The sequence below is a fragment of the Oncorhynchus kisutch genome, linkage group LG15 (genome assembly GCF_002021735.2).
Source record: "Oncorhynchus kisutch isolate 150728-3 linkage group LG15, Okis_V2, whole genome shotgun sequence".
Lineage (NCBI taxonomy): Eukaryota > Metazoa > Chordata > Actinopteri > Salmoniformes > Salmonidae > Oncorhynchus > Oncorhynchus kisutch.
The window spans coordinates 377,754-399,224 of record NC_034188.2 but is presented as its reverse complement, the minus strand read 5'-3'; the positions used below and the strand labels follow the sequence as shown (position 1 = coordinate 399,224).

The window sequence follows — 21,471 nt, the reverse complement described above, 5'->3', positions numbered from 1 at the left end:
TAATTTTGGGTTACCAGGTGCCTATTTTCAATCACCAGTTGCACAGAGGTATATCCTAATCCGCATTTCAAAAAATATGTTAAACCTTCCATAAATCACTCAGGCCGGTCCCCATTGATACAGGGCCGTAGTAGGGTACTCCCATAGCGGGCATAAATGTTAGGAAGCCAGGTAAATGCATTTAGAACCGTTTTTTAATTTGGGGTTACCAGTTGCACTGGTGTCAACACTAATCTGTATTTCCAAAAATATGTTACACCTTCCATAAATCACTCAGGCCGGTCCCCATTGACAGAGGGCCGTAGTAGGGTACTACATTGGTGTTCCGGTGCGGGGAGTGACACACCCAGGCTGCGAAGCATGTGGTGATGGTCATCCCGTAACGCATCAGCGCCAGAAACAGATATTCTCAAACCCTGTCTTTAAAGTGGACCTACCCGGCTGACCCAAGCCGTCTGGCCGAGGTTGTGGTTCTTTTCGCCCGGTTGATGGCGTTCCGATTGGACTCTCCAGCTAGACAAGAGACCTCTCGAGCGGCGCTCCGGCACCTGTGGCTTCGGCCATGGGCAGTTCAGGGCCTCCCGCTGGGCTCACGGTGGATTGCAGCAGGGCCTCCTCCCCTAACGGGATAGGACCGGTCCCTGGTTGTTCTTTGCTTAGTGTGCCCAGGTACAACCTCTATGTTGTGAGTGGCTACCTGGTTGATCCTGCCAGTAGCATATGCTTGTCTCAAAGATTAAGCCATGCAAGTCTAAGTACACACGGCCGGTACAGTGAAACTGCAAATGGCTCATTAAATCAGTTATTGTTCCTTTGATCGCTTCAACGTTACTTGGATAACTGTGGCAATTCTAGAGCTAATACATGCCAACGAGCACTGACCTCCGGGGATGCGTGCATTTATCAGACCCAAAACCCATGCAGGCCAATCTCGGTTGCCCCGGCCGCTTTGGTGACTCTAGATAACTTGGAGCCGATCGCGCACCCTTTGTGGCGGTGACGTCTCATTCGAATGTCTGCCCTATCAACATTCAATGGTACTTTCTGTGCCTACCATGGTGACCACGGGTAACGGGGAATCAGGGTTCGATTCCGGAGAGGGAGCATGAGAAACGGCTACCACATCCAAGGAAGGCAGCAGGCGCGCAAATTACTCACTCCCGACTCGGGGAGGTAGTGACGAAAAATAACAATACAGGGCTCTTTCGAGGCCGATTTTTTAAAAGTTATCACGAAGAACTGCTAAGGCTCTCCACTTTCTGGAGTACCGAGTTTTGAAATCAGAGGATGGTGGAAGCCTGGTGGAGTATGATAGCTAAGGCATTTGATTACAAATATGCAGAGGGAGTCGAAAAGAGAACACAGAAGGCTGTTGTATAAAACACCTGTCTCCAGATTATATCTTCAAACTAAGGGCAACCATGGCATCCATGACAGAGAGGGAGAAGCATTCATCCATGTATAGAGGTTAGAGAGTTATAGCCTAATGTAAGCTAGCTAGCTAACATTGAACCTAGTTGGTTAGCTTTATTTACCTGTAGATTCATGCAGGATAGTGAGGTTACAAATTGGGATTATGGTTCATTGTTTAGCTAGCTAGCTAGCTAGCTAACGTTACATGCCAAACAATAGACTCCACTATGCAAGTAACCATTTCGCTGTACCGTTACCACCTTATGTATCCTGTGCATGTGACGAATAAACTTTGATTTATTTGATATAGCATGTGTTTACCAGAGACGGTAGTGTGAAGAACAACATGCACCAAAATCTGCACCAAAATCATATTAGCGTGCGACTCTCTTAGGCCAGCAAGGCAGTGTCCAAGTTCTACAATTCTACGGTAAGAATGTTGTGCTTTTACTTCATCACACTCACAACTGTAAGATATTGTCTGTTATTAGCTTATTGTGAGTTGTGATATGGTCATTATTTGAACTGGCTAGCCAGCTAATGTAATGTTAGCTAGCTAACAAGCTAGAAACGATCCTAAACATCGTTTAGAAAGTTGCTTTTAGTTGTCTGGTTTGCTAGATTGTGATAAACTAAATTCATGTTTAAACTGATGGGTTTATTGGTGTTAAAATACACCAGTCATGCTATTTTGGACCATCAGGCTGCTGATGAAAGCGTGTCATTTTTGTGTTTTTACTTTTTCATAACAACAACAACAAGTTTGATGCTGGACATCAATAGAATGTACATGATGTCACTGCGACAACTGTCGATAGATGTAATATAAACCAGCCTTTATTTAGTATTAATCTTTGGTTGTTTAGTACACTACCATATTCACTCTGTTTAGCACATGGCCTCACATGTGAATCCTTAAAGAGATGGGTTGGGCTAAGGCTTAAGATGGTGTGAACGCTGCTGAATGGGTGGAGACAAAGTAAAGCTCTTCAGAATATACATTTTCAAAGCAGAATGGCTTTCCCATTGTTCCTCAACTGTATTGTATAATGTACAATTTTCTAGCTCTGAGTCTCTACTTTTGTCCAATGTAAAAAACACCATTTCAAATGTTGCTACATATGACCTAATCGAGCCAGTCAGCTATCCGGAAATACAAAGATAAAGATATCCCCTGATATTGGCCCTATTCATCCAGTCAACCAATCTCAACACTGTAACAGACTTCATCATTGGTAAAGTGTTGAATTCAGACATAACAGCAACATCTCACAGAAGTCCTCTACCTGCGAATCTGAGACCATGATTGTCTTTCTGTTGTGGGTGTGGTAGCAAAGCAACCTTTATTTGCATGCAATTAACATATATTAATATGCATTACCATTTCTCCTGACAGTGGAAGAACTGCTCAGGCGAGCTGCAGGAAACAGATGCTTCACCCGCACTATGCCAAAAGAGCGGCAGAGACTCCCGAACTATCATCAGACATTTTGACGAGGCACACTGCATTGTTTCAGACGGCATTCCATCCCTGCTCTTCCAAAGAGAAAGTGACATATTTTTTTGTTTGGAGCGGAGATACCGTGGCTTTGAACTAGGGCTTAGACTCAGAAACCTGATTTCTCCATCCTGAACTGTCCTCTCGCTCTCTTTCTCCATCTCTCTCTATTTTTATTTCTCTCTCACCCGTAGTGTCAGAACTGAGTCTCATTCACTCCCGTATCTTTCCCGTTGCTGGCGAGAGCATATGCGTCCTGGGTGTTTCTAGTGAGAGATGCTTCTTGTGAGTCTCTCCTGGTGACTGTCCAGTCCCGTGTGTCTCTCCACGGTCTCCCATCCCTGGTCAGTGTCCCTGTGTCCTGCTGCGTCTCTGCCTCACTACTCAGGTGTGTGTCGCTGCGGGGGATGCTCTCAGCCCGGACCCCTCCCTTCCCCCCTGTGGTGAGACTCTTCTGGAAGGACTCAGATGTAAAGTAGTACACCACTGGGTCTAGGCAGCAGTTGAGGGTGGCCAGACACAGTGTGATGGGGTACAGCGTCCGGACAAACCTTCACATTCAGAAAAACGCGAATTAATGGCCTCAATGTGGCAAGTAATTTTGCACCAAACACCATACTGTACATAGAGATAGACTAAATCACATATCTACAAACAGCAACAACACAATTCAGAGGACAACGTTTTTATAAAAATTGACATGTTGATTTATTGATTTCTTAAAATGCAAGTGGTAAAGTGTTAAAGTTGTCCAGAGCCTGGGTCTGCACCATGGTGTAGAGGAAGAGGATTGAGTTGTAGGGTTAGGGTTAGTTATACCTCTCAAGGTTACAGTTGGCCAGAGCCTGGGTCCGCACCATGGCATATAGGAAGAGGATGGAGTTGTAGGGGACGAAGCAGATGATGAAGATGGCCAGGTGGACGAGGATCATACGGAGCACCCGGCGCTTGCTGTTGCATCCGTGGCCGATGGTCCCTGGGCGACGGAGGGTCCTCAGCACCAGAGAGGAACACACCAGGTTGGTTAGGAGTGGGAGGAGAAAACCTACGATCTGGAGAGGACAGGAATAGCTTAGCACATAAATAAATAATAAGATACACCCATATAGACAAACTGATACACACACTGATAGACACTGATTCACACACCGATAGACACTGATATACACACTGATATACACACTGATATATATACACACACTGATATACACACTGATATATATATACACTGATATACACGCTGATATACACACTGATAAACGTATATATATATATATATATATATATATATACACTGATATACACACTGATAAAAATATACACTGACATACACACTGATATATATATATATACACTGATATACACGCTGATATACACACTGATAAACGTATATATATATATATATATATATATATATATATATACACTGATATACACACTGATAAAAATATACACTGACATACACACTGATATATATATATATATATATACACTGATATACACACTGATATACACTGATAGACATACTGATTGATATACATACTTTGAGAGGCCAGGATTCAATCCCATTGTGTTTAAAGACAAGGTGGCTTTTAAAGCAATATTACCAGCATTCCCAGAGATCTTTCAATATTACTGCGTTCCCAGAGATCTTTCAATCTTACCGCGTTCCCAAAGATCTTTCAATATTACCGCGTTCCCAGAGATCTTCCAATCTTACCGCGTTCCCAGAGATCTTTAAATCTTACCGCATTCCCAAAGATCTTTCAATATTACCGCGTTCCCAGAGATCTTCCAATCTTACCGCGTTCCCAGAGATCTTTAAATCTTACCGCATTCCCAGAGATCTTTCAATATTACCGCGTTCCCAGAGATCTTTCAATCTTACCGCGTTCCCAAAGATCTTTCAATATTACCGCGTTCCCAGAGATCTTCCAATCTTACCGCGTTCCCAGAGATCTTTAAATCTTACCGCATTCCCAAAGATCTTTCAATATTACCGCGTTCCCAGAGATCTCCAATCTTACCGCGTTCCCAGAGATCTTCCAATCTTACTGCGTTCCCAGAGATCTTTCAATCTTACCGCATTCCCAGAGATCTTCCAATCTTACTGCGTTCCCAGAGATCTTTCAATCTTACCGCGTTCCCAGAGATCTTTCAATCTTACTGAGTTTCCAGAGATCTTTCAATATTACCGCGTTCCCAGAGATTTTACAATATTACCGCGTTCCCAGAGATATTTTTTAAGGTCAGATGTCAGATGAATTGGAGATGACCTTCAAAATAAACGCGGCCTACGTCTCCCAGGTGATCGAAGAGAATCCTTCTCTCTCTTCCTCCCTCCCTGCCTCCATCCCTCTCACTCTCTCTCTCTCTCCTCACCTCTATAAAGATAGTGATCTTAGACAGGTATGTCTTCCAGGTGCTCTTGGAGAATCCCTCGAAGCAGGCCGTGGCGCGGTTTGCCTGGTTGATCGTGGAAAAGAAGGTGACCGATATCCCTCCACCCACGATGGTGAGCCAGACCGCAGCACACACCAGGCCTGCGTTCCTCCTCGTGCGGACTGAGCGTGAGCGGAAGGGGTAGACGATGGCCAGAAAGCGGTCCACGCTGATGCAGGTGAGGAACAACATGGAACCGTAGATGTTGGTGATGAACGCTGTTCCTGATACCTGGGGGAAGGAGAGAGATTGAATGGTTAATTGATTAATTCCTTCATTACCTGACACCTGGGGGTGGAATAGTGGTATTAGGCAGAAACACACATACAGCCAAACACCTGTGCAATGACAGAACAGTTCACACGGTGAAAAGGGCTAGAAACTAGTAACTACCTTGCAGAGTTCGTCTCCAAAGGGCCAGTGTCGGTTGACATTGTAGTAGACCTTGAAGGGCAGTGTGAACACAAACACAAGGTCTGACAACGCCAGGTTAGTCATGAACAGCGTTGTCTCGTTGCGTAGCTTCATCCGGAAGCAGAACACAAAGAGAGCAGCACAGTTGGTGCAGAGCCCCAGGACAAACACCACGCTGTAGACCACGCTGTACAGGTCATACTTAAAGCTGTCATCTATCCCACAGTCCTCCATGCCTGTCTCATTCAGCACCAGACCAGCCATGCTGAGGCCGGGGTGGAGGTAGAAGGGTAACGGTTGGGGGTGGGGTAGTGGGCGCTTTCTGGGGAGGTCAGTGGGGGGTCCACCAGGCAAGCCCCCTCCAAGGCATCCCAATCTCAGATGCACACACACACACACACACACTCCCAGAGATGCTGACACTATGTGTGTGTTTGGGTTGGTTGCTTCACCTGCAGACAGAAATAAACAAGACAGTTAGACTGTTAGCATGATAGCCTAGCATCTCCCCTCTAAGTCAGTTAGACTGTTAGCATGATAACCTAGCATCTCCCCTCTAAGTCAGTTACACTTTTAGCCTTATAGACTAGCATCTCCCCTCCAAGTCAGTTAGTCTGTTAGAATGAAGGCATTTGCCCTAGGGCAGACTCACAAACTCTGGGGATAATTGGCTGAAATTATTCAGTTAATAAGGGTTTAATACAAAGTCCATCTGTAAACAGCCCATCCAACCAACTATCTACCTCATCCCCATATTTGTTTTTGTTTTTCTGCTCTTTTGCACACCAGTATTTCTACTTGCACATCCTCATCTGCATATATATCACTCCATTGTAAATTGCTAAATTGTAATTACTTGCCACTATTGGCCTATTTATTTTCTTACCTCCTTACGTCATTTGCACACACTGTATATAGATTTTTTTCTATTGCGTTATTGACTGTATGTTTGTTTATCCAATGTGTAACTCTAAGTTGCTGTTTGTATCACACTGCCTTGATTTATCTTGGCCAGGTTGCAGTTGTCAACTGGCCAACCTGGTTAAATAAAGGTTAAATAAAGGTGAAATTAAGGTGAAATAAAGGTGATATAACATTTAAAAAATAATGTATATTAATACAGTTGCAGATGGTCTTGTTCAGGCTATAAACAAATATTTAGATGACAGTGCTTACAAACGCATTCCAACACCTGGATTTCTCAAGTCTCTCTCTCTCTCTCTCTCTCTCTCTCTCTCTCTCTCTCTCTCTCTCTCTCTCTCTCTCTCTCTCTGTCTCTGTCTCTGTCTCTCTCTCTCTCTCTCTCTCTCTCTCTCTCAATTCAATTCAAGGGGCTTTATTGGCATGGGAAACATGTGTTAACATTGCCAAAGCAAGTGAGGTAGATAATATACAAAAGCGAAATAAACAATAAAAATTAACAGTAAACATTACACATACAGAAGTTTCAAAACAATAAAGACATTACAAATGTCATATTATATATATATATATATATATACAGTGTTTTAACAATGTACAAATGATTAAAGTACACAAGATAAAGTAAATAAGCATAAATATAGGTTGTATTTACAATGGTGTTTGTTCTTCACTGGTTCCCCTTTTCTCGTGGCAACAGGTCACAAATCTTTCTGCTGTGATGGCACACTGTGGAATTTCACCCAGTAGATATGGGAGTTTATCAAAATTGGATTTGTTTTCGAATTCGAATTCTTTCTCTCTCTCTCTCTGTCTCTCTGTCTCTCTCTCTCTCTCTCTCTCTCTCTCTCTCTCTCTCTGTCTCTCTCTCTCTTTCTCTCAATTAAATTCAAAGAGCTTTATTGGCAGAGGATACATGTTTACATTGCCATAGCAAGTGGAATAGACAATAAACTCTCTGTCTGTCTCTCTGTCTGTCTCTTTGTCTCTCTCTCTCTCTGTCTCTCTCTCTCTCTCTCTCTCTCTCTCTCTCTCTCTCTCTCTCTCTCTCTCTGTCTGTCAAGGCTATAGCAAGGCTATGCTCACTCAGACTGTACATAGTCATTGATTTTCTTAATTTTGGGTCAGTCACCGCGGTCAGGTATTCTGCCACGGTGTACTCTCTGTTTAGGGCTAGATAGTCGTCCAATTTGCTCTGTGTTTTGGTTGATTCTTTCCAGTGTATGAAATAGTTGTCTTTTTGCTTTCTCATAATTTGGTTAGGTCTAAATGTGTTTCTGTGGGGTCTGTTTGTATTTGTGAACTGAGCCCCAGAACCAGCTGGCTGAGGGGACTCTTGTCTAGGTTCATCTCTCTGTAGGTAAGGGCTCTGTGGGGTCTGTTTGTGTTTGTGAACAGAGTCTCAGAACCAGCAGGCTGAGGGGACTCTCTAGGTTCATCTCTCTGTAGGTGAGGGCTTTGTGGTGGAAGGTTTGGACATCTCCTTTTTTTAGGTAGAATTTAACAGCGCTTTTCTGGGTTTTGATAACTAGCGAGTATAGTCCAAATTCTGCTGTGTACACATAGTCTCAATTGAGTGTTTGTCCCATTTTGTGAATTCTTAGTTGGTGAGTGGACCCCAGACCTCACAACCATAGAGGGCAATGTGTTCGATATCTGATTTAAGTATTTTTAGCCAGATCCTAATTGGGATGTTGAGTTTTATGTTCCTTTTGATTGCGTAGAAGGCCCTTCTTGCTTTGTCTCTCGGATCATTCACATCTTTGTTGAAGTTACTTAGGCCAAGGTACATATCGTTTTTTTGTGATTTTTGTTTCTATGGCAACGGTGTCTTGATGGAATTGTATTTATGATCCTGGCAACTGTACCTTTTTTGGAACACTATTATGTTGGTCTTACTGAGATTCGCTGTCAGCGCCCAGGTCTGACAGAATCAGTGCAGAAGATCTAGGTGCTGCTCAACTTTTTCTTTCTCAATTCAATTCAAAGGGCTTTATTGGCATGGGAAACATACGTTAACATTGCCACAGCAAGTGAAATAGATAATAAACAAAAGAGAAATAAACAATAAAAAATGAACAGTTAACATTGCACTCACAGAAGTTTTTAATCCCAGCCCCCATCCCCGCAGGAGGCCAGTTAAAAAATTGTTCTTAACTGACTTGCCTAGATAAATAAAGGTTTAATAAATCATTAAAATATTTTAAAAAGTTCCAAAACAATTGAAACATTTCAAATGTCATATATTATTGCTATATACAGAGTTGTAACAATGTCTCTCTCTCTCACACGCCTAGACAGTACCTACCACACATTCTCTCTCTCTCTCCATCTCATGTTGACAGCCTTCCACAGTCTACTCCTTAACTGGGGGCCTCTGTCTCTCTCTGTACTGAATCCCACATAGTGGGAGCAACATTGTAACATTGTAACACAACGCGACTTAACACAGCAACACAAAGTAACTGAACAGAGTAAAACAGTCAATTAAAACATTAACACACAGTGATTTAACACAGTAACTAAATGTGACTTAACAGGGTAACACACAGCAACTTAACACAGTAACAGGGATTTAACACAGTAACAGGGACTTAACACAGTAACAGTGACTTAACACAGTAACAGTGACTTAACACAGTAACAGGGACTTAACACAGTAACAGGGACTTAACACAGTAACAGGGACTTAACACAGTAACAGGGACTTAACACAGTAACAGTGACTTAACACAGTAACAGGGACTTAACACAGTAACAGGGACTTAACACAGTAACAGGGACTTAACACAGTAACAGGGACTTAACACAGTAACAGTGACGTAACACAGTAACAGGGACTTAACACAGTAACAGGGACTTAACACAGTAATACATAATTTATTTTTTATTTATTTTACCTTTATTTAACCAGGTAGGCAAGTTGAGAACAAGTTCTCATTTACAATTGCGACCTGGCCAAGATAAAGCAAAGCAGTTCGACACATACAACGACACAGAGTTACACATGGAGTAAAACAAACATACAGTCAATAATACAGTTTAAACAAGTCTATATACAATGTGAGCAAATGAGGTGAGAAGGGAGGTAAAGGCAAAAAAGGCCATGGTGGCAAAGTAAATACAATATAGCAAGTAAAACACTGGAATGGTAGTTTTGCAATGGAAGAATGTGCAAAGTAGAAATAAAAATAATTGGGTGCAAAGGAGCAAAATAAATAAATTAATAAAAATTAAATACAGTTGGGAAAGAGGTAGTTGTTTGGGCTAAATTATAGGTGGGCTATGTACAGGTGCAGTAATCTGTGAGCTGCTCTGACAGTTGGTGCTTAAAGCTAGTGAGGGAGATAAGTGTTTCCAGTTTCAGAGATTTTTGTAGTTCGTTCCAGTCATTGGCAGCAGAGAACTGGAAGGAGAGGCGGCCAAAGAAAGAATTGGATTTGGGGGTGACTAGAGAGATATACCTGCAGGAGCGTGTGCTAAAGGTGGGAGATGCTATGGTGAGCAGCGAGCTGAGATAAGGGGGGACTTTACCTAGCAGGGTCTTGTAGATGACATGGAGCCAGTGGGTTTGGCGACGAGTATGAAGCGAGGGCCAGCCAACGAGAGCGTACAGGTCGCAATGGTGGGTAGTATATGGGGCTTTGGTGATAAAACGGATTGCACTGTGATAGACTGCATCCAATTTGTTGAGTAGGGTATTGGAGGCTATTTTGTAAATTACATCGCCAAAGTCGAGGATTGGTAGGATGGTCAGTTTTACAAGGGTATGTTTGGCAGCATGAGTGAAGGATGCTTTGTTGCGAAATAGGAAGCCAATTCTAGATTTAACTTTGGATTGGAGATGTTTGATATGGGTCTGGAAGGAGAGTTTACAGTCTAACCAGACACCTAAGTATTTGTAGTTGTCCATGTATTCTAAGTCAGAGCCGTCCAGAGTAGTGATGTTGGACAGGCGGGTAGGTGCAGGTAGCGATCGGTTGAAGGGCATGCATTTAGTTTTACTTGTATTTAAGAGCAATTGGAGGCCACGGAAGGAGAGTTGTATGGCATTGAAGCTTGCCTGGAGGGTTGTTAACACATTGTCCAAAGAAGGGCCAGAAGTATACAGAATGGTGTCGTCTGCGTAGAGGTGGATCAGAGACTCACCAGCAGCAAGAGCGACCTCATTGATGTATACAGAGAAGAGAGTCGGTCCAAGAATTGAACCCTGTGGCACCCCCATAGAGACTGCTAGAGGTCCGGACAGCAGACCCTCCGATTTGACACACTGAACTCTATCAGAGAAGTAGTTGGTGAACCAGGCGAGGCAATCATTTGAGAAACCAAGGCTGTCGAGTCTGCCGATGAGGATGTGGTGATTGACAGAGTCGAAAGCCTTGGCCAGATCAATGAATACGGCTGCACAGTAATGTTTCTTATCGATGGCGGTTAAGATATCGTTTAGGACCTTGAGCGTGGCTGAGGTGCACCCATGACCAGCTCTGAAACCAGATTGCATAGCAGAGAAGGTATGGTGAGATTTGAAATGGTCGGTAATCTGTTTGATGACTTGGCTTTCGAAGACCTTAGAAAGGCACGGTAGGATAGATATAGGTCTGTAGCAGTTTGGGTCATCCCCCTTTGAAGAGGGGGATGAACGCAGCTGCTTTCCAATCTTTGGGAATCTCAGACGACACGAAAGAGATGTTGAACAGGCTAGTAATAGGGGTGGTAACAATTTCGGCAGATAATTTTAGAAAGAAAGGGTCCAGATTGTCTAGCCCGGCTGATTTGTAGGGGTCCAGATTTTGCAGCTCTTTCAGAACATCAGCTGAATGGATTTTGGAGAAGGAGAAATGGGGAAGGCTTGGGCGAGTTGCTGTTGGGGGTGCAGTGCTGTTGTCCGGGGTAGGAGTAGCCAGGTGGAAAGCATGGCCAGCCGTAGAAAAATGCTTATTGAAATTCTCAATTATGGTGGATTTATCAGTGGTGACAGTGTTTCCTATCTTCAGTGCAGTGGGCAGCTGGGAGGAGGTGTTCTTATTCTCCATGGACTTTACAGTGTCCCAGAACTTTTTGGAGTTAATGTTGCAGGAAGCAAATTTCTGCTTGAAAAAGCTAGCCTTGGCTTTTCTAACTGCCTGTGTATAATGGTTTCTAGCTTCCCTGAACAGCTGCATATCACGGGGGCTGTTCGATGCTAATGCAGAACGCCATAGGATGTTTTTGTGTTGGTTAAGGGCAGTCAGGTCTGGGGAGAACCAAGGGCTATATCTGTTCCTGGTTCTACATTTCTTGAATGGGGCATGTTTATTTAAGATGGTTAGGAAGGCATTTAAAAAAAATATCCAGGCATCCTCTACTGACGGGATGAGATCAATATCCTTCCAGGATACCCCGGCCAGGTCGATTAGAAAGGCCTGCTCGCAGAAGTGTTTCAGGGAGCGTTTTACAGTGATGAGTGGAGGTCGTTTGACCGCTGACCCATTACGGATGCAGGCAATGAGGCAGTGATCGCTGAGATCTTGGTTGAAGACCGCATAGGTGTATTTAGAGGGGAAGTTGGTTAGGATGATATCTATGAGGGTGCCCGTGTTTAAGGTTTTGGGGAGGTACCTGGTAGGTTCATTGATAATTTGTGTGAGATTGAGGGCATCAAGTTTAGATTGTAGGATGGCTGGGGTGTTAAGCATGTTCCAGTTTAGGTCGCCTAGCAGCACGAACTCTGAAGATAGATGGGGGGCAATCAGTTCACATATGGTGTCCAGAGCACAGCTGGGGGCAGAGGGTGGTCTATAGCAGGCGGCAACGGTGAGAGACTTGTTTTTAGAGATGTGGATTTTTAATGAATAATGATTTACCACAGTAACACACAGGGATTTAACATAGTAACTACATGTGACTTTACACAGTAATACACAGTGATTTAACATGGTAACCCACAGTGACTTAACACAGTAGCACAATTAACACAGTAACACAGTGATTTAACATGGTAACCCACAGTGACTTAACACAGTAGCACAATTAACACAGTAACACAGTGATTTAACATGGTAACCCACAGTGACTTAACACAGTAGCACAATTAACACAGTAACACAGTGATTTAACATGGTAACCCACAGGGACTTAAACAGTAACTAAATGTGACTTAACACAGTAACACAATTAACACAGTAACACAGTGATTTAACATGGTAACCCACAGTGACTTAACACAGTAACACAGTGATTTAACATGGTAACCCACAATGACTTTTAAACAGGAACTAAATGTGACTTAACACAGTAGCACAATTAACACAGTAACACAGTGATTTAACATGGTAACCCACAATGACTTATACAGGAACTAAATGTGACTTAACACGGTAACACAATTAACACAGTAACACAGTGATTTAACATGGTAACCCACAATGACTTAAACAGTAACTAAATGTGACTTAACACAGTAGCACAATTAACACAGTAACACAGTGATTTAACATGGTAACCCACAGTGACTTAACACAGTAGCACAATTAGCACAGTAACACAGTGATTTAACATGGTAACCCACAGTGACTTAACACAGTAACTAAATGTGACTTAACACATTAGCACAATTAACACAATTAACACAGTAACACAGTGATTTAACATGGTAACCCACAATGACTTAAACAGGAACTAAATGTGACTTAACACACAGTGACTTAACACTGTAACAAACAATGACATAAAACAGCAACACACAGCAACTTAACACAGTAACAGAGACTGACTTAACACAGTAACAGGGACTTAACACAGTAACAGGGACATAACATAGTAGCAATGAGTTACTTAACACAGTAGCACACAGTGACTTTAGACAGTGACTTAACACAGGAACACACAGAGACCAAACACTGTAACACATTGACCAAACACAGTAACACAGTGACCAAACACAGTAACACAGTGACCAAACACAGTAACACAGTGACTTAACACAGTAACACAGTGACTTAACACAGTACCACACAGTGACCAAACACTGTAACACAGTGACCAAACACAGTAACACAGTGACCAAACACAGTAACACAGTGACCAAATACAGTAACACAGTGACTTAACACAGTAACACACAGTGACTTAACACAGGAACACACAGTGACCAAACACAGTACCACAGTGACCAAACACTGTAACACAGTGACCAAACACAGTAACACAGTGACTTAACACAGTAACACAGTGACTTAACACAGTACCACACAGTGACCAAACACTGTAACACAGTGACCAAACACAGTAACACAGTGACCAAACACAGTAACACAGTGACCAAACACAGTAACACAGTGACTTAACACAGTAACACACAGTGACTTAACACAGGAACACACAGTGACCAAACACAGTAACACAGTGACTTAACACAGTAACACACAGTGACTTAACACAGGAACACACAGTGACCAAACACAGTAACACAGTGACCAAACACAGTAACACAGTGACTAAACACAGTAACACAGTGACCAAACACAGTAACACAGTGACTTAACACAGTAACACACAGTGACTTAACACAGGAACAGACAGTGACCAAACACAGTAACACAGTGACCAAACACAGTAACACAGTGACTTAACACAGTAATACACAGTGACTAAACACAGTACCACACAGTGACTTAACACAGTAACACATAGTGACTAAACATAGTAACACACAGTGACTTAACACAGTAACACACAGTGACTAAGCACAGTAAAACAGTGATTTAACACAGTAACACATAGTGACTTAACACAGTAACACAGTGACTTAACACAGTGACTTGGCTAGTCTATATATCCTTCCTAACATTCAGCTATATAATGCTGCTTCATGCTGATCTGTTATGAATATACTACAGCTGAGGTAGCAGTGTCAGGGACTGGGCCAACGTGTGTCACCGTGAGTGAACTCTGTGTGTACGCAGCTGTCTTTTCAAGGTCCATGACCTGACCTGCTGTATACATGAGCTACACACACAATGCAGCTGTTTCTTTCTGTCAGTCCCACTATAGATACTAGACCAATACAGCTGTTTCTTTCTGTCAGTCCCACTATAGATACTAGACCAATACAGCTGTTTCTTTCTGTCAGTCCCACTATAGATACTAGACCAATGCAGCTGTTTCTTTCTGTCAGTCCCACTATAGATACTAGACCAATACAGCTGTTTCTTTCTGTCAGTCCCACTATAGATACTAGACCAATACAGCTGTTTCTTTCTGTCAGTCCCACTATAGATACTAGACCAATGCAGCTGTTTCTTTCTGTCAGTCCCACTATAGATACTAGACCAATGCAGCTGTTTCTTTCTGTCAGTCCCACTATAGATACTAGACCAATACAGCTGTTTCTTTCTGTCAGTCCCACTATAGATACTAGACCAATGCAGCTGTTTCTTTCTGTCAGTCCCACTATAGATACTAGACCAATGCAGCTGTTTCTTTCTGTCAGTCCCACTATAGATACTAGACCAATGCAGCTGTTTCTTTCTGTCAGTCCCACTATAGATACTAGACCAATGCAGCTGTTTCTTTCTGTCAGTCCCACTATAGATACTAGACCAATACAGCTGTTTCTTTCTGTCAGTCCCACTATAGATACTAGACCAATACAGCTGTTTCTTTCTGTCAGTCATAGTACAGATAGTACAACTCAGACAGACAGGCAGAGAAACAGGTAGAGATAATGGCAGAGAAACAGGTAGACAGGCAGGCAGACAGACAGGCAGAGAAACAGGCAAACAGAAAGGCAGACAGACAGGCAGACAGAAAGGCAGAGAAACAGGTAGACAGGCAGGCTGACAGGCAGAGAAACAGGCAGACAGAAAGGCAGACAGACAGGCAGACAGAAAGGCAGAGAAACAGGCAGACAGAAAGGCAGAGAAACAGGCAGACAGACAGGCAGAGAAACAGGCAGACAGAAAGGCAGAGAAACAGGCAGACAGAAAGGCAGAGAAACAGGCAGACAGACAGGCAGGGAAACTGGCAGACAGAAAGGCAGAGAAACAGGCAGACAGAAAGGCAGAGAAACAGGCAGACAGGAAGGCAGAGAAACCGGCAGACAGAAAGGCAGAGAAACAGGCAGACAGACAGGCAGAGAAACAGGCAGACAGAAAGGCAGAGAAACAGGCAGACAGGAAGGCAGAGAAACAGGTAGATAGAAAGGCTGACAGGCAGAGAAACCGGCAGACAGAAAGGCAGAGAAACAGGCAGATAGAAAGGCAGAGAAACAGGTAGACAGGCAGGCTGACAGGCAGAGAAACCGGCAGACAGAAAGGCAGAGAAACAGGCAGACAGACAGGCAGAGAAACAGGCAGACAGAAAGGCAGAGAAACAGGCAGACAGGAAGGCAGAGAAACAGGTGGACGGCATGTAGAATGTATCAAATCAAAATGCAAAACTGATAATCAGATAATCTTCCCCCATGCCTGTCTCTTTTCCCCATTGTTCCAGTGTTATTATGGGGGTTAAAAAGGTATAAACATAATACTGTAAGGAGTTCCAGGTCAGGAATCAGCTAGCATTGATTTCAAGGCATGCTCTTAGTCCTGGTCCTATCTGACAGGGAAAGAAAGAGATGTCCTAGTCCTATCTGACAGAGAAAGAGAGAGATGTCCTGGTCCTATCTGACAGGGAAAGAGAGAGAGATGTCCTGGTCCTATCTGACAGGGAAAGAGAGAGATGTCCTGGTCCTATCTGACAGAGAAAGATGTCCTGGTTCTATCTGACAGAGAAAGAGAGATGTCCTATCTGACAGGGAAAGAGAGAGAGGTCCTATCTGACAGGGAAAGAGAGAGATATGTCCTGGTCCTATCTGACAGGGAAAGAGAGAGATGTCCTAGTCCTATCTGACAGGGAAAAAGAGAGATGTCCTAGTCCTATCTCACAGGGAAAGAGAGAGATGTCCTGGTCCTATCTGACAGGGAAAGAGAGAGATATGTCCTAGTCCTATCTGACAGGGAAAGAGAGAGATGTCCTAGTCCTATCTGACAGGGAAAAAGAGAGATGTCCTAGTCCTATCTCACAGGGAAAGAGAGAGATGTCCTGGTCCTATCTGACAGGGAAAGAGAGAGATGTCCTAGTCCTATTTGACAGGGAAAAGAGAGATGTCCCTAGTCCTATCTGACAGGGAAAGAGAGAGATGTCCTAGTCCTATCTGACATGGAAAGAGAGTGATGTCCTAGTTCTATCTGACAGGGAAAGAGAGAGATGTCCTATCTGACAGGGAAAGAGAGAGATGTCCTAGTCCTATCTCACAGGGAAAAAGAGAGATGTCCTAGTCCTATCTGACAGGGAAAGAGAGAGATGTCCTATCTGACAGGGAAAGAGAGAGATGTCCTAGTCCTATCTCACAGGGAAAAAGAGAGATGTCCTAGTCCTATCTCACAGGGAAAGAGAGAGATGTCCTATCTCACAGGGAAAAAGAGAGATGTCCTAGTCCTATCTCACAGGGAAAAAGAGAGATGTCCTAGTCCTATCTGACAGGGAAAGAGAGAGATGTCCTATCTGACAGGGAAAGAGAGAGATGTCCTAGTCCTATCTCACAGGGAAAAAGAGAGATGTCCTAGTCCTATCTCACAGGGAAAGATGTCATGGTCCTATCTTTTTTTTTTTTTTTACCTTTATTTTATTAGGCAAGTCAGTTAAGAACAAATTCTTATTTTCAATGACGGCCTAAGAACAGTGGGTTAACTGCCTGTTCAGGGGCAGAACGACAGATTTTGTACCTTGTTAGCTCAGGGATTTGAACTTGCAACCTTTCGGTTACTAGTCCAATGCTCTTAACCACTAGGCTACCCTGCCGGGGAAAGAGAGAGATATCCTAGTCCTATCTGACAGGTAAAGAGAGAGATGTCCTAGTTCTATCTGACAGGTAAAGAGAGAGATGTCCTAGTCCTATCTGACAGGTAAAGAGAGAGATGTCCTAGTTCTATCTGACAGGTAAAGAGAGAGATGTCCTAGTTCTATCTGACAGGTAAAGAGAGAGATGTCCTAGTTCTATCTGACAGGTAAAGAGAGAGATGTCCTAGTTCTATCTGACAGGTAAAGAGAGAGATGTCCTAGTCCTATCTGACAGGTAAAGAGAGAGATGTCCTAGTCCTATCTGACAGGTAAAGAGAGTGATGTCCTAGTTCTATCTGACAGGGAAAGAGAGAGATGTCCTAGTTCTATCTGACAGGGAAAGAGAGAGATGTCCTAGTCCTATCTGACAGGGAAAGAGAGAGATGTCCTAGTCCTATCTGACAGGGAAAGAGAGAGATGTCCTAGTTCTATCTGACAGGGAAAGAGAGAGATGTCCTAGTTCTATCTGACAGGTAAAGAGAGAGATGTCCTAGTTCTATCTGACAGGTAAAGAGAGAGATGTCCTAGTTCTATCTGACAGGTAAAGAGAGAGATGTCCTAGTTCTATCTGACAGGTAAAGAGAGAGATGTCCTAGTCCTATCTGACAGGTAAAGAGAGAGATGTCCTAGTCCTATCTGACAGGTAAAGAGAGTGATGTCCTAGTTCTATCTGACAGGGAAAGAGAGAGATGTCCTAGTTCTATCTGACAGGGAAAGAGAGAGATGTCCTAGTCCTATCTGACAGGGAAAGAGAGAGATGTCCTAGTTCTATCTGACAGGGAAAGAGAGAGATGTCCTAGTTCTATCTGACAGGGAAAGAGAGAGATGTCCTAGTCCTATCTGACAGGGAAAGAGAGAGATGTCCTAGTCCTATCTGACAGGGAAAGAGAGAGATGTCCTAGTTCTATCTGACAGGGAAAGAGAGAGATGTCCTAGTTCTATCTGACAGGGAAAGAGAGTGATGTCCTAGTTCTATCTGACAGGGAAAGAGACAGCCACTGATGATATAACTTTTAAGACCCAAACAAGTTGTTAAAGGCTAACAGTTGAACCTGTAAAGAACAAGAGAACTTTTGGTTCAGTGACCGATTATCTTGATTGACACTAGTTACCACAGCCACAAAGTATTAACCCTGCCGATTTCTACTATTTCTCTTTTTAAAATCTTATTTTAAACCTAACCTTAATGTCACCTGTTAAGTCCACTTCAATCCGTGTAGATGAAGGGGAGGAGACAGGTAAAAAATTATGTTTAAAACTTTGAGACATTTGAGACGGATTGTGTGCCATTCAGAGGGTGAATGGGCAGGACAAAAGATTGAAGTGCCTTTCAACAGGGTATGGTAGTATGTGCCCGGCGGTTTGTGTCAAGAACTGCAACACTGCTGGGTTTTTCACACTCAACAGTTTGCTGTGTGTGTCAAGAATGGTCAACCACCCAAAGGACATCCAGCCAACTTGACACAACTGTGGGAAGCATTGTAGTCAACATGGGCCAGCATCTCTGTGGAACGCTTTCAACACCTTGTAGAGTCCATGCTCCAACAAATTGAGGCTGTTCAGAGGGCAAAAGGGGGTGCTATTCAATATTAGGTTGGTGTTCCTAATGTTTTGTACACTCAGTGTATATATATATTTTTTTACTTGTGGCTGTGATAACTAGTGGAAACCTGTTATCTGAGTTAGTGAGGATGATGATAATGATGACAGCTCACCTGGTTGTCACCTCTGGTTGTCAAGTCAACACGTTCAACACTGCTACTGTCCCGGGAAACATCAGACTGGTTCACCAACAAGTGTTTTGTTTTTCTTCCGCAGGTGGTCTCTCTTTGCAGTAACTTCCCTTCAAACACTATTTAAAAAGTTTCCCAGGTTCTGTCATTTCGTAAAAACTTAACAATCTTGCCGTATCTAGAAGAGCATGTTGTTTATTTCTATTTGATGGAAAACGCAGTAAGGGATCCAATTCACCGCGCAGGGTCCTGTGCCTAGTTGAATGTGAATTTCAGCAGAGGATTTGTTTGTGTGTTCGCGTGCACGTGCGCAGTCGGTGGGCTGGAGGTCGACTTGCATGGCCAGAGGAAACGAGACAATAGCACCTTGGTCGCTGGAGGGAGGGGGGGCAGGGGCACGTGGGAGCTGAATAGGGAATTGTTGGAGAGGAGGAAGGGAGAGGGAGGGGGGGCAGGGGCACGTGGGAGCTGAATAGGGAATTGTTGGAGAGGAGGAAGGGAGAGTGGAGCAGGGGAAGGAAAGAGAGAGAGGGGCTCTCCGTCCCGTGCCCCTCTCTCCCTCTCCCTTTCTCCTCTCCCTCTTTCTCTCCCTTTCTCGATCCCCCTCTCTCTCTCACTCTCCCTTTCTCCAACCCCCTCTCTCCCTCTCCCGTTCCTTCCCGCTCTTCCTTTCTCCATCCTCCTCTCTCTCTCCCTCTCCCTTCCCCACCCTCCCTCCCTCTCCCAATTCTCCATCCCCCTCTCCCTCTCCCTTTCTCCATCCCCCTCTCCCTCTCCCTTTCTCCACTACCCTCTTTCCCTCTCCCTCCCCTCTCCCCACCCCCTCTCTCTCTCTCCCTTTCTCCACTACCCTCTTTCCCTCTCCCTCCCCCTCTCCCTTTCTCCACCCCCTCTCTCCCTCTCCCTTTCTCCACTACCCTCTTTCCCTCTCCCTCCCCCTCTCCCTTTCTCCACCCCCTCTCTCCCTCTCCCTTTCTCCACTAACCCTCTTTCCCTCTCCCTCCCCCTCTCCCTTTCTCCACCCCCTCTCTCCCTCTCCCTTTCTCCACTACCCTCTTTCCCTCTCCCTCCCCCTCTCCCTTTCTCCATCCCCCTCTCCCTCTCCTTTTCTCCACTACCCTCTTTCCCTCTCCCTCCCCCTCTCCCTTTCTCTACTACCCTCTTTCCCTCTCCCTCTTTCTCTCCCTTTCTCCACTACCCTCTTCCCTCTCCCTCTTTCTCTCCCTTTCTCCACTACCCTCTTTCCTCTCCCTCTTTCTCTCCCTTTCTCCACTACCCTCTTTCCCTCTCCCTTTCTCAATCCCCCTCTCCCTCTCCCTTTCTCCACTACCCTCTTTCCCTCTCCCTCCCCTCTCCCTCTCCCTTTCTCCACCCCCTCTCTCCCTCTCCCTTTCTCCACTACCCTCTTTCCCTCTCCCTCCCCCTCTCCCTTTCTCCACCCCCTCTCTCCCTCTCCCTTTCTCCACTACCCTCTTTCCCTCTCCCTCCCCCTCTCCCTTTCTCCACCCCCTCTCTCCCTCTCCCTTTCTCCACTACCCTCTTTCCCTCTCCCTCTCCCTCTCCCTTTCTCCATCCCCCTCTCCCTCTCCTTTCTCTACTACCCTCTTTCCCTCTCCCTCCCCCTCTCCCTTTCTCCACCCCCTCTTTCCCTCTCCCTTTCTCCACTACCCTCTTTCCCTCTCCCTCCCCCTCCCCCTCTCCCTCTCCCTTTCTCCACTACCCTCTTTCCCTCTCCCTCTTTCTCTCCCTTTCTCCACTACCCTCTTCACTCTCCCTTTCTCCACTACCCTCTTCCCTCTCCCTTTCTCCACTACCCTCTTTCCCTCTCCCTCCTCCTCTCCCTTTCTCCACTACCCTCTTCCCTCTCCCTCTTTCTCTCCCTTTCTCCACCCCCTCTTTCCCTCTCCCTTTCTCCACTACCCTCTTCCCTCCCCCTCCCCTCTCCCTTTCTCCACTACCCTCTTTCCCTCTCCCTCTTTCTCTCCCTTTCTCCACTACCCTCTTCCCTCTCCCTTTCTCCACCCCCTCTTTCCCTCTCCCTTTCCTCACTACCCTCTTTCCCTCTCCCTCCCCCTCCCCCTCTCCCTCTCCCTCTCCCTTTCTCTACTACCCTCTTTCCCTCTCCCTCTTTCTCTCCCTTTCTCCACTACCCTCTTCCCTCTCCCTTTCTCCACTACCCTCTTCCCTCTC

General features: G+C 44.6%; 1 protein-coding gene across 1 annotated transcript; it reads right to left on the bottom strand.

Annotated features, from left to right (window-relative positions):
- Positions 1-2,234: 2,234 nt before the first annotated feature.
- On the bottom strand, positions 2,235-19,631 carry lpar4 (lysophosphatidic acid receptor 4). The gene is made up of 5 exons (XM_020472690.2): positions 19,264-19,631; positions 5,747-6,219; positions 5,294-5,584; positions 3,731-3,963; positions 2,235-3,462 (listed from the first exon to the last, which is right to left on the bottom strand). Exons 2-5 carry the CDS (start codon positions 6,029-6,031, stop codon positions 3,108-3,110), a joined length of 1,164 nt encoding a protein of 387 aa, XP_020328279.1. The 5' UTR covers positions 6,032-6,219; positions 19,264-19,631; the 3' UTR covers positions 2,235-3,107.
- Between the last annotated feature and the right edge of the window lie 1,840 nt (positions 19,632-21,471).

Excerpts from the sequence above, each read along its gene's own strand:
- lpar4 (XM_020472690.2), bottom strand. The coding sequence starts at position 6,031 with ATGGCTGGTCTGGTGCTGAATGAGACAGGCATGGAGGACTGTGGGATA. Across the intron at positions 5,585-5,746 it reads TTGGAGACGAACTCTGCAAG|GTATCAGGAACAGCGTTCAT; the intron begins GTAGTTACTAGT and ends TCCTTCCCCCAG. Across the intron at positions 3,964-5,293 it reads AGATCACTATCTTTATAGAG|ATCGTAGGTTTTCTCCTCCC; the intron begins GTGAGGAGAGAG and ends TGTCCTCTCCAG.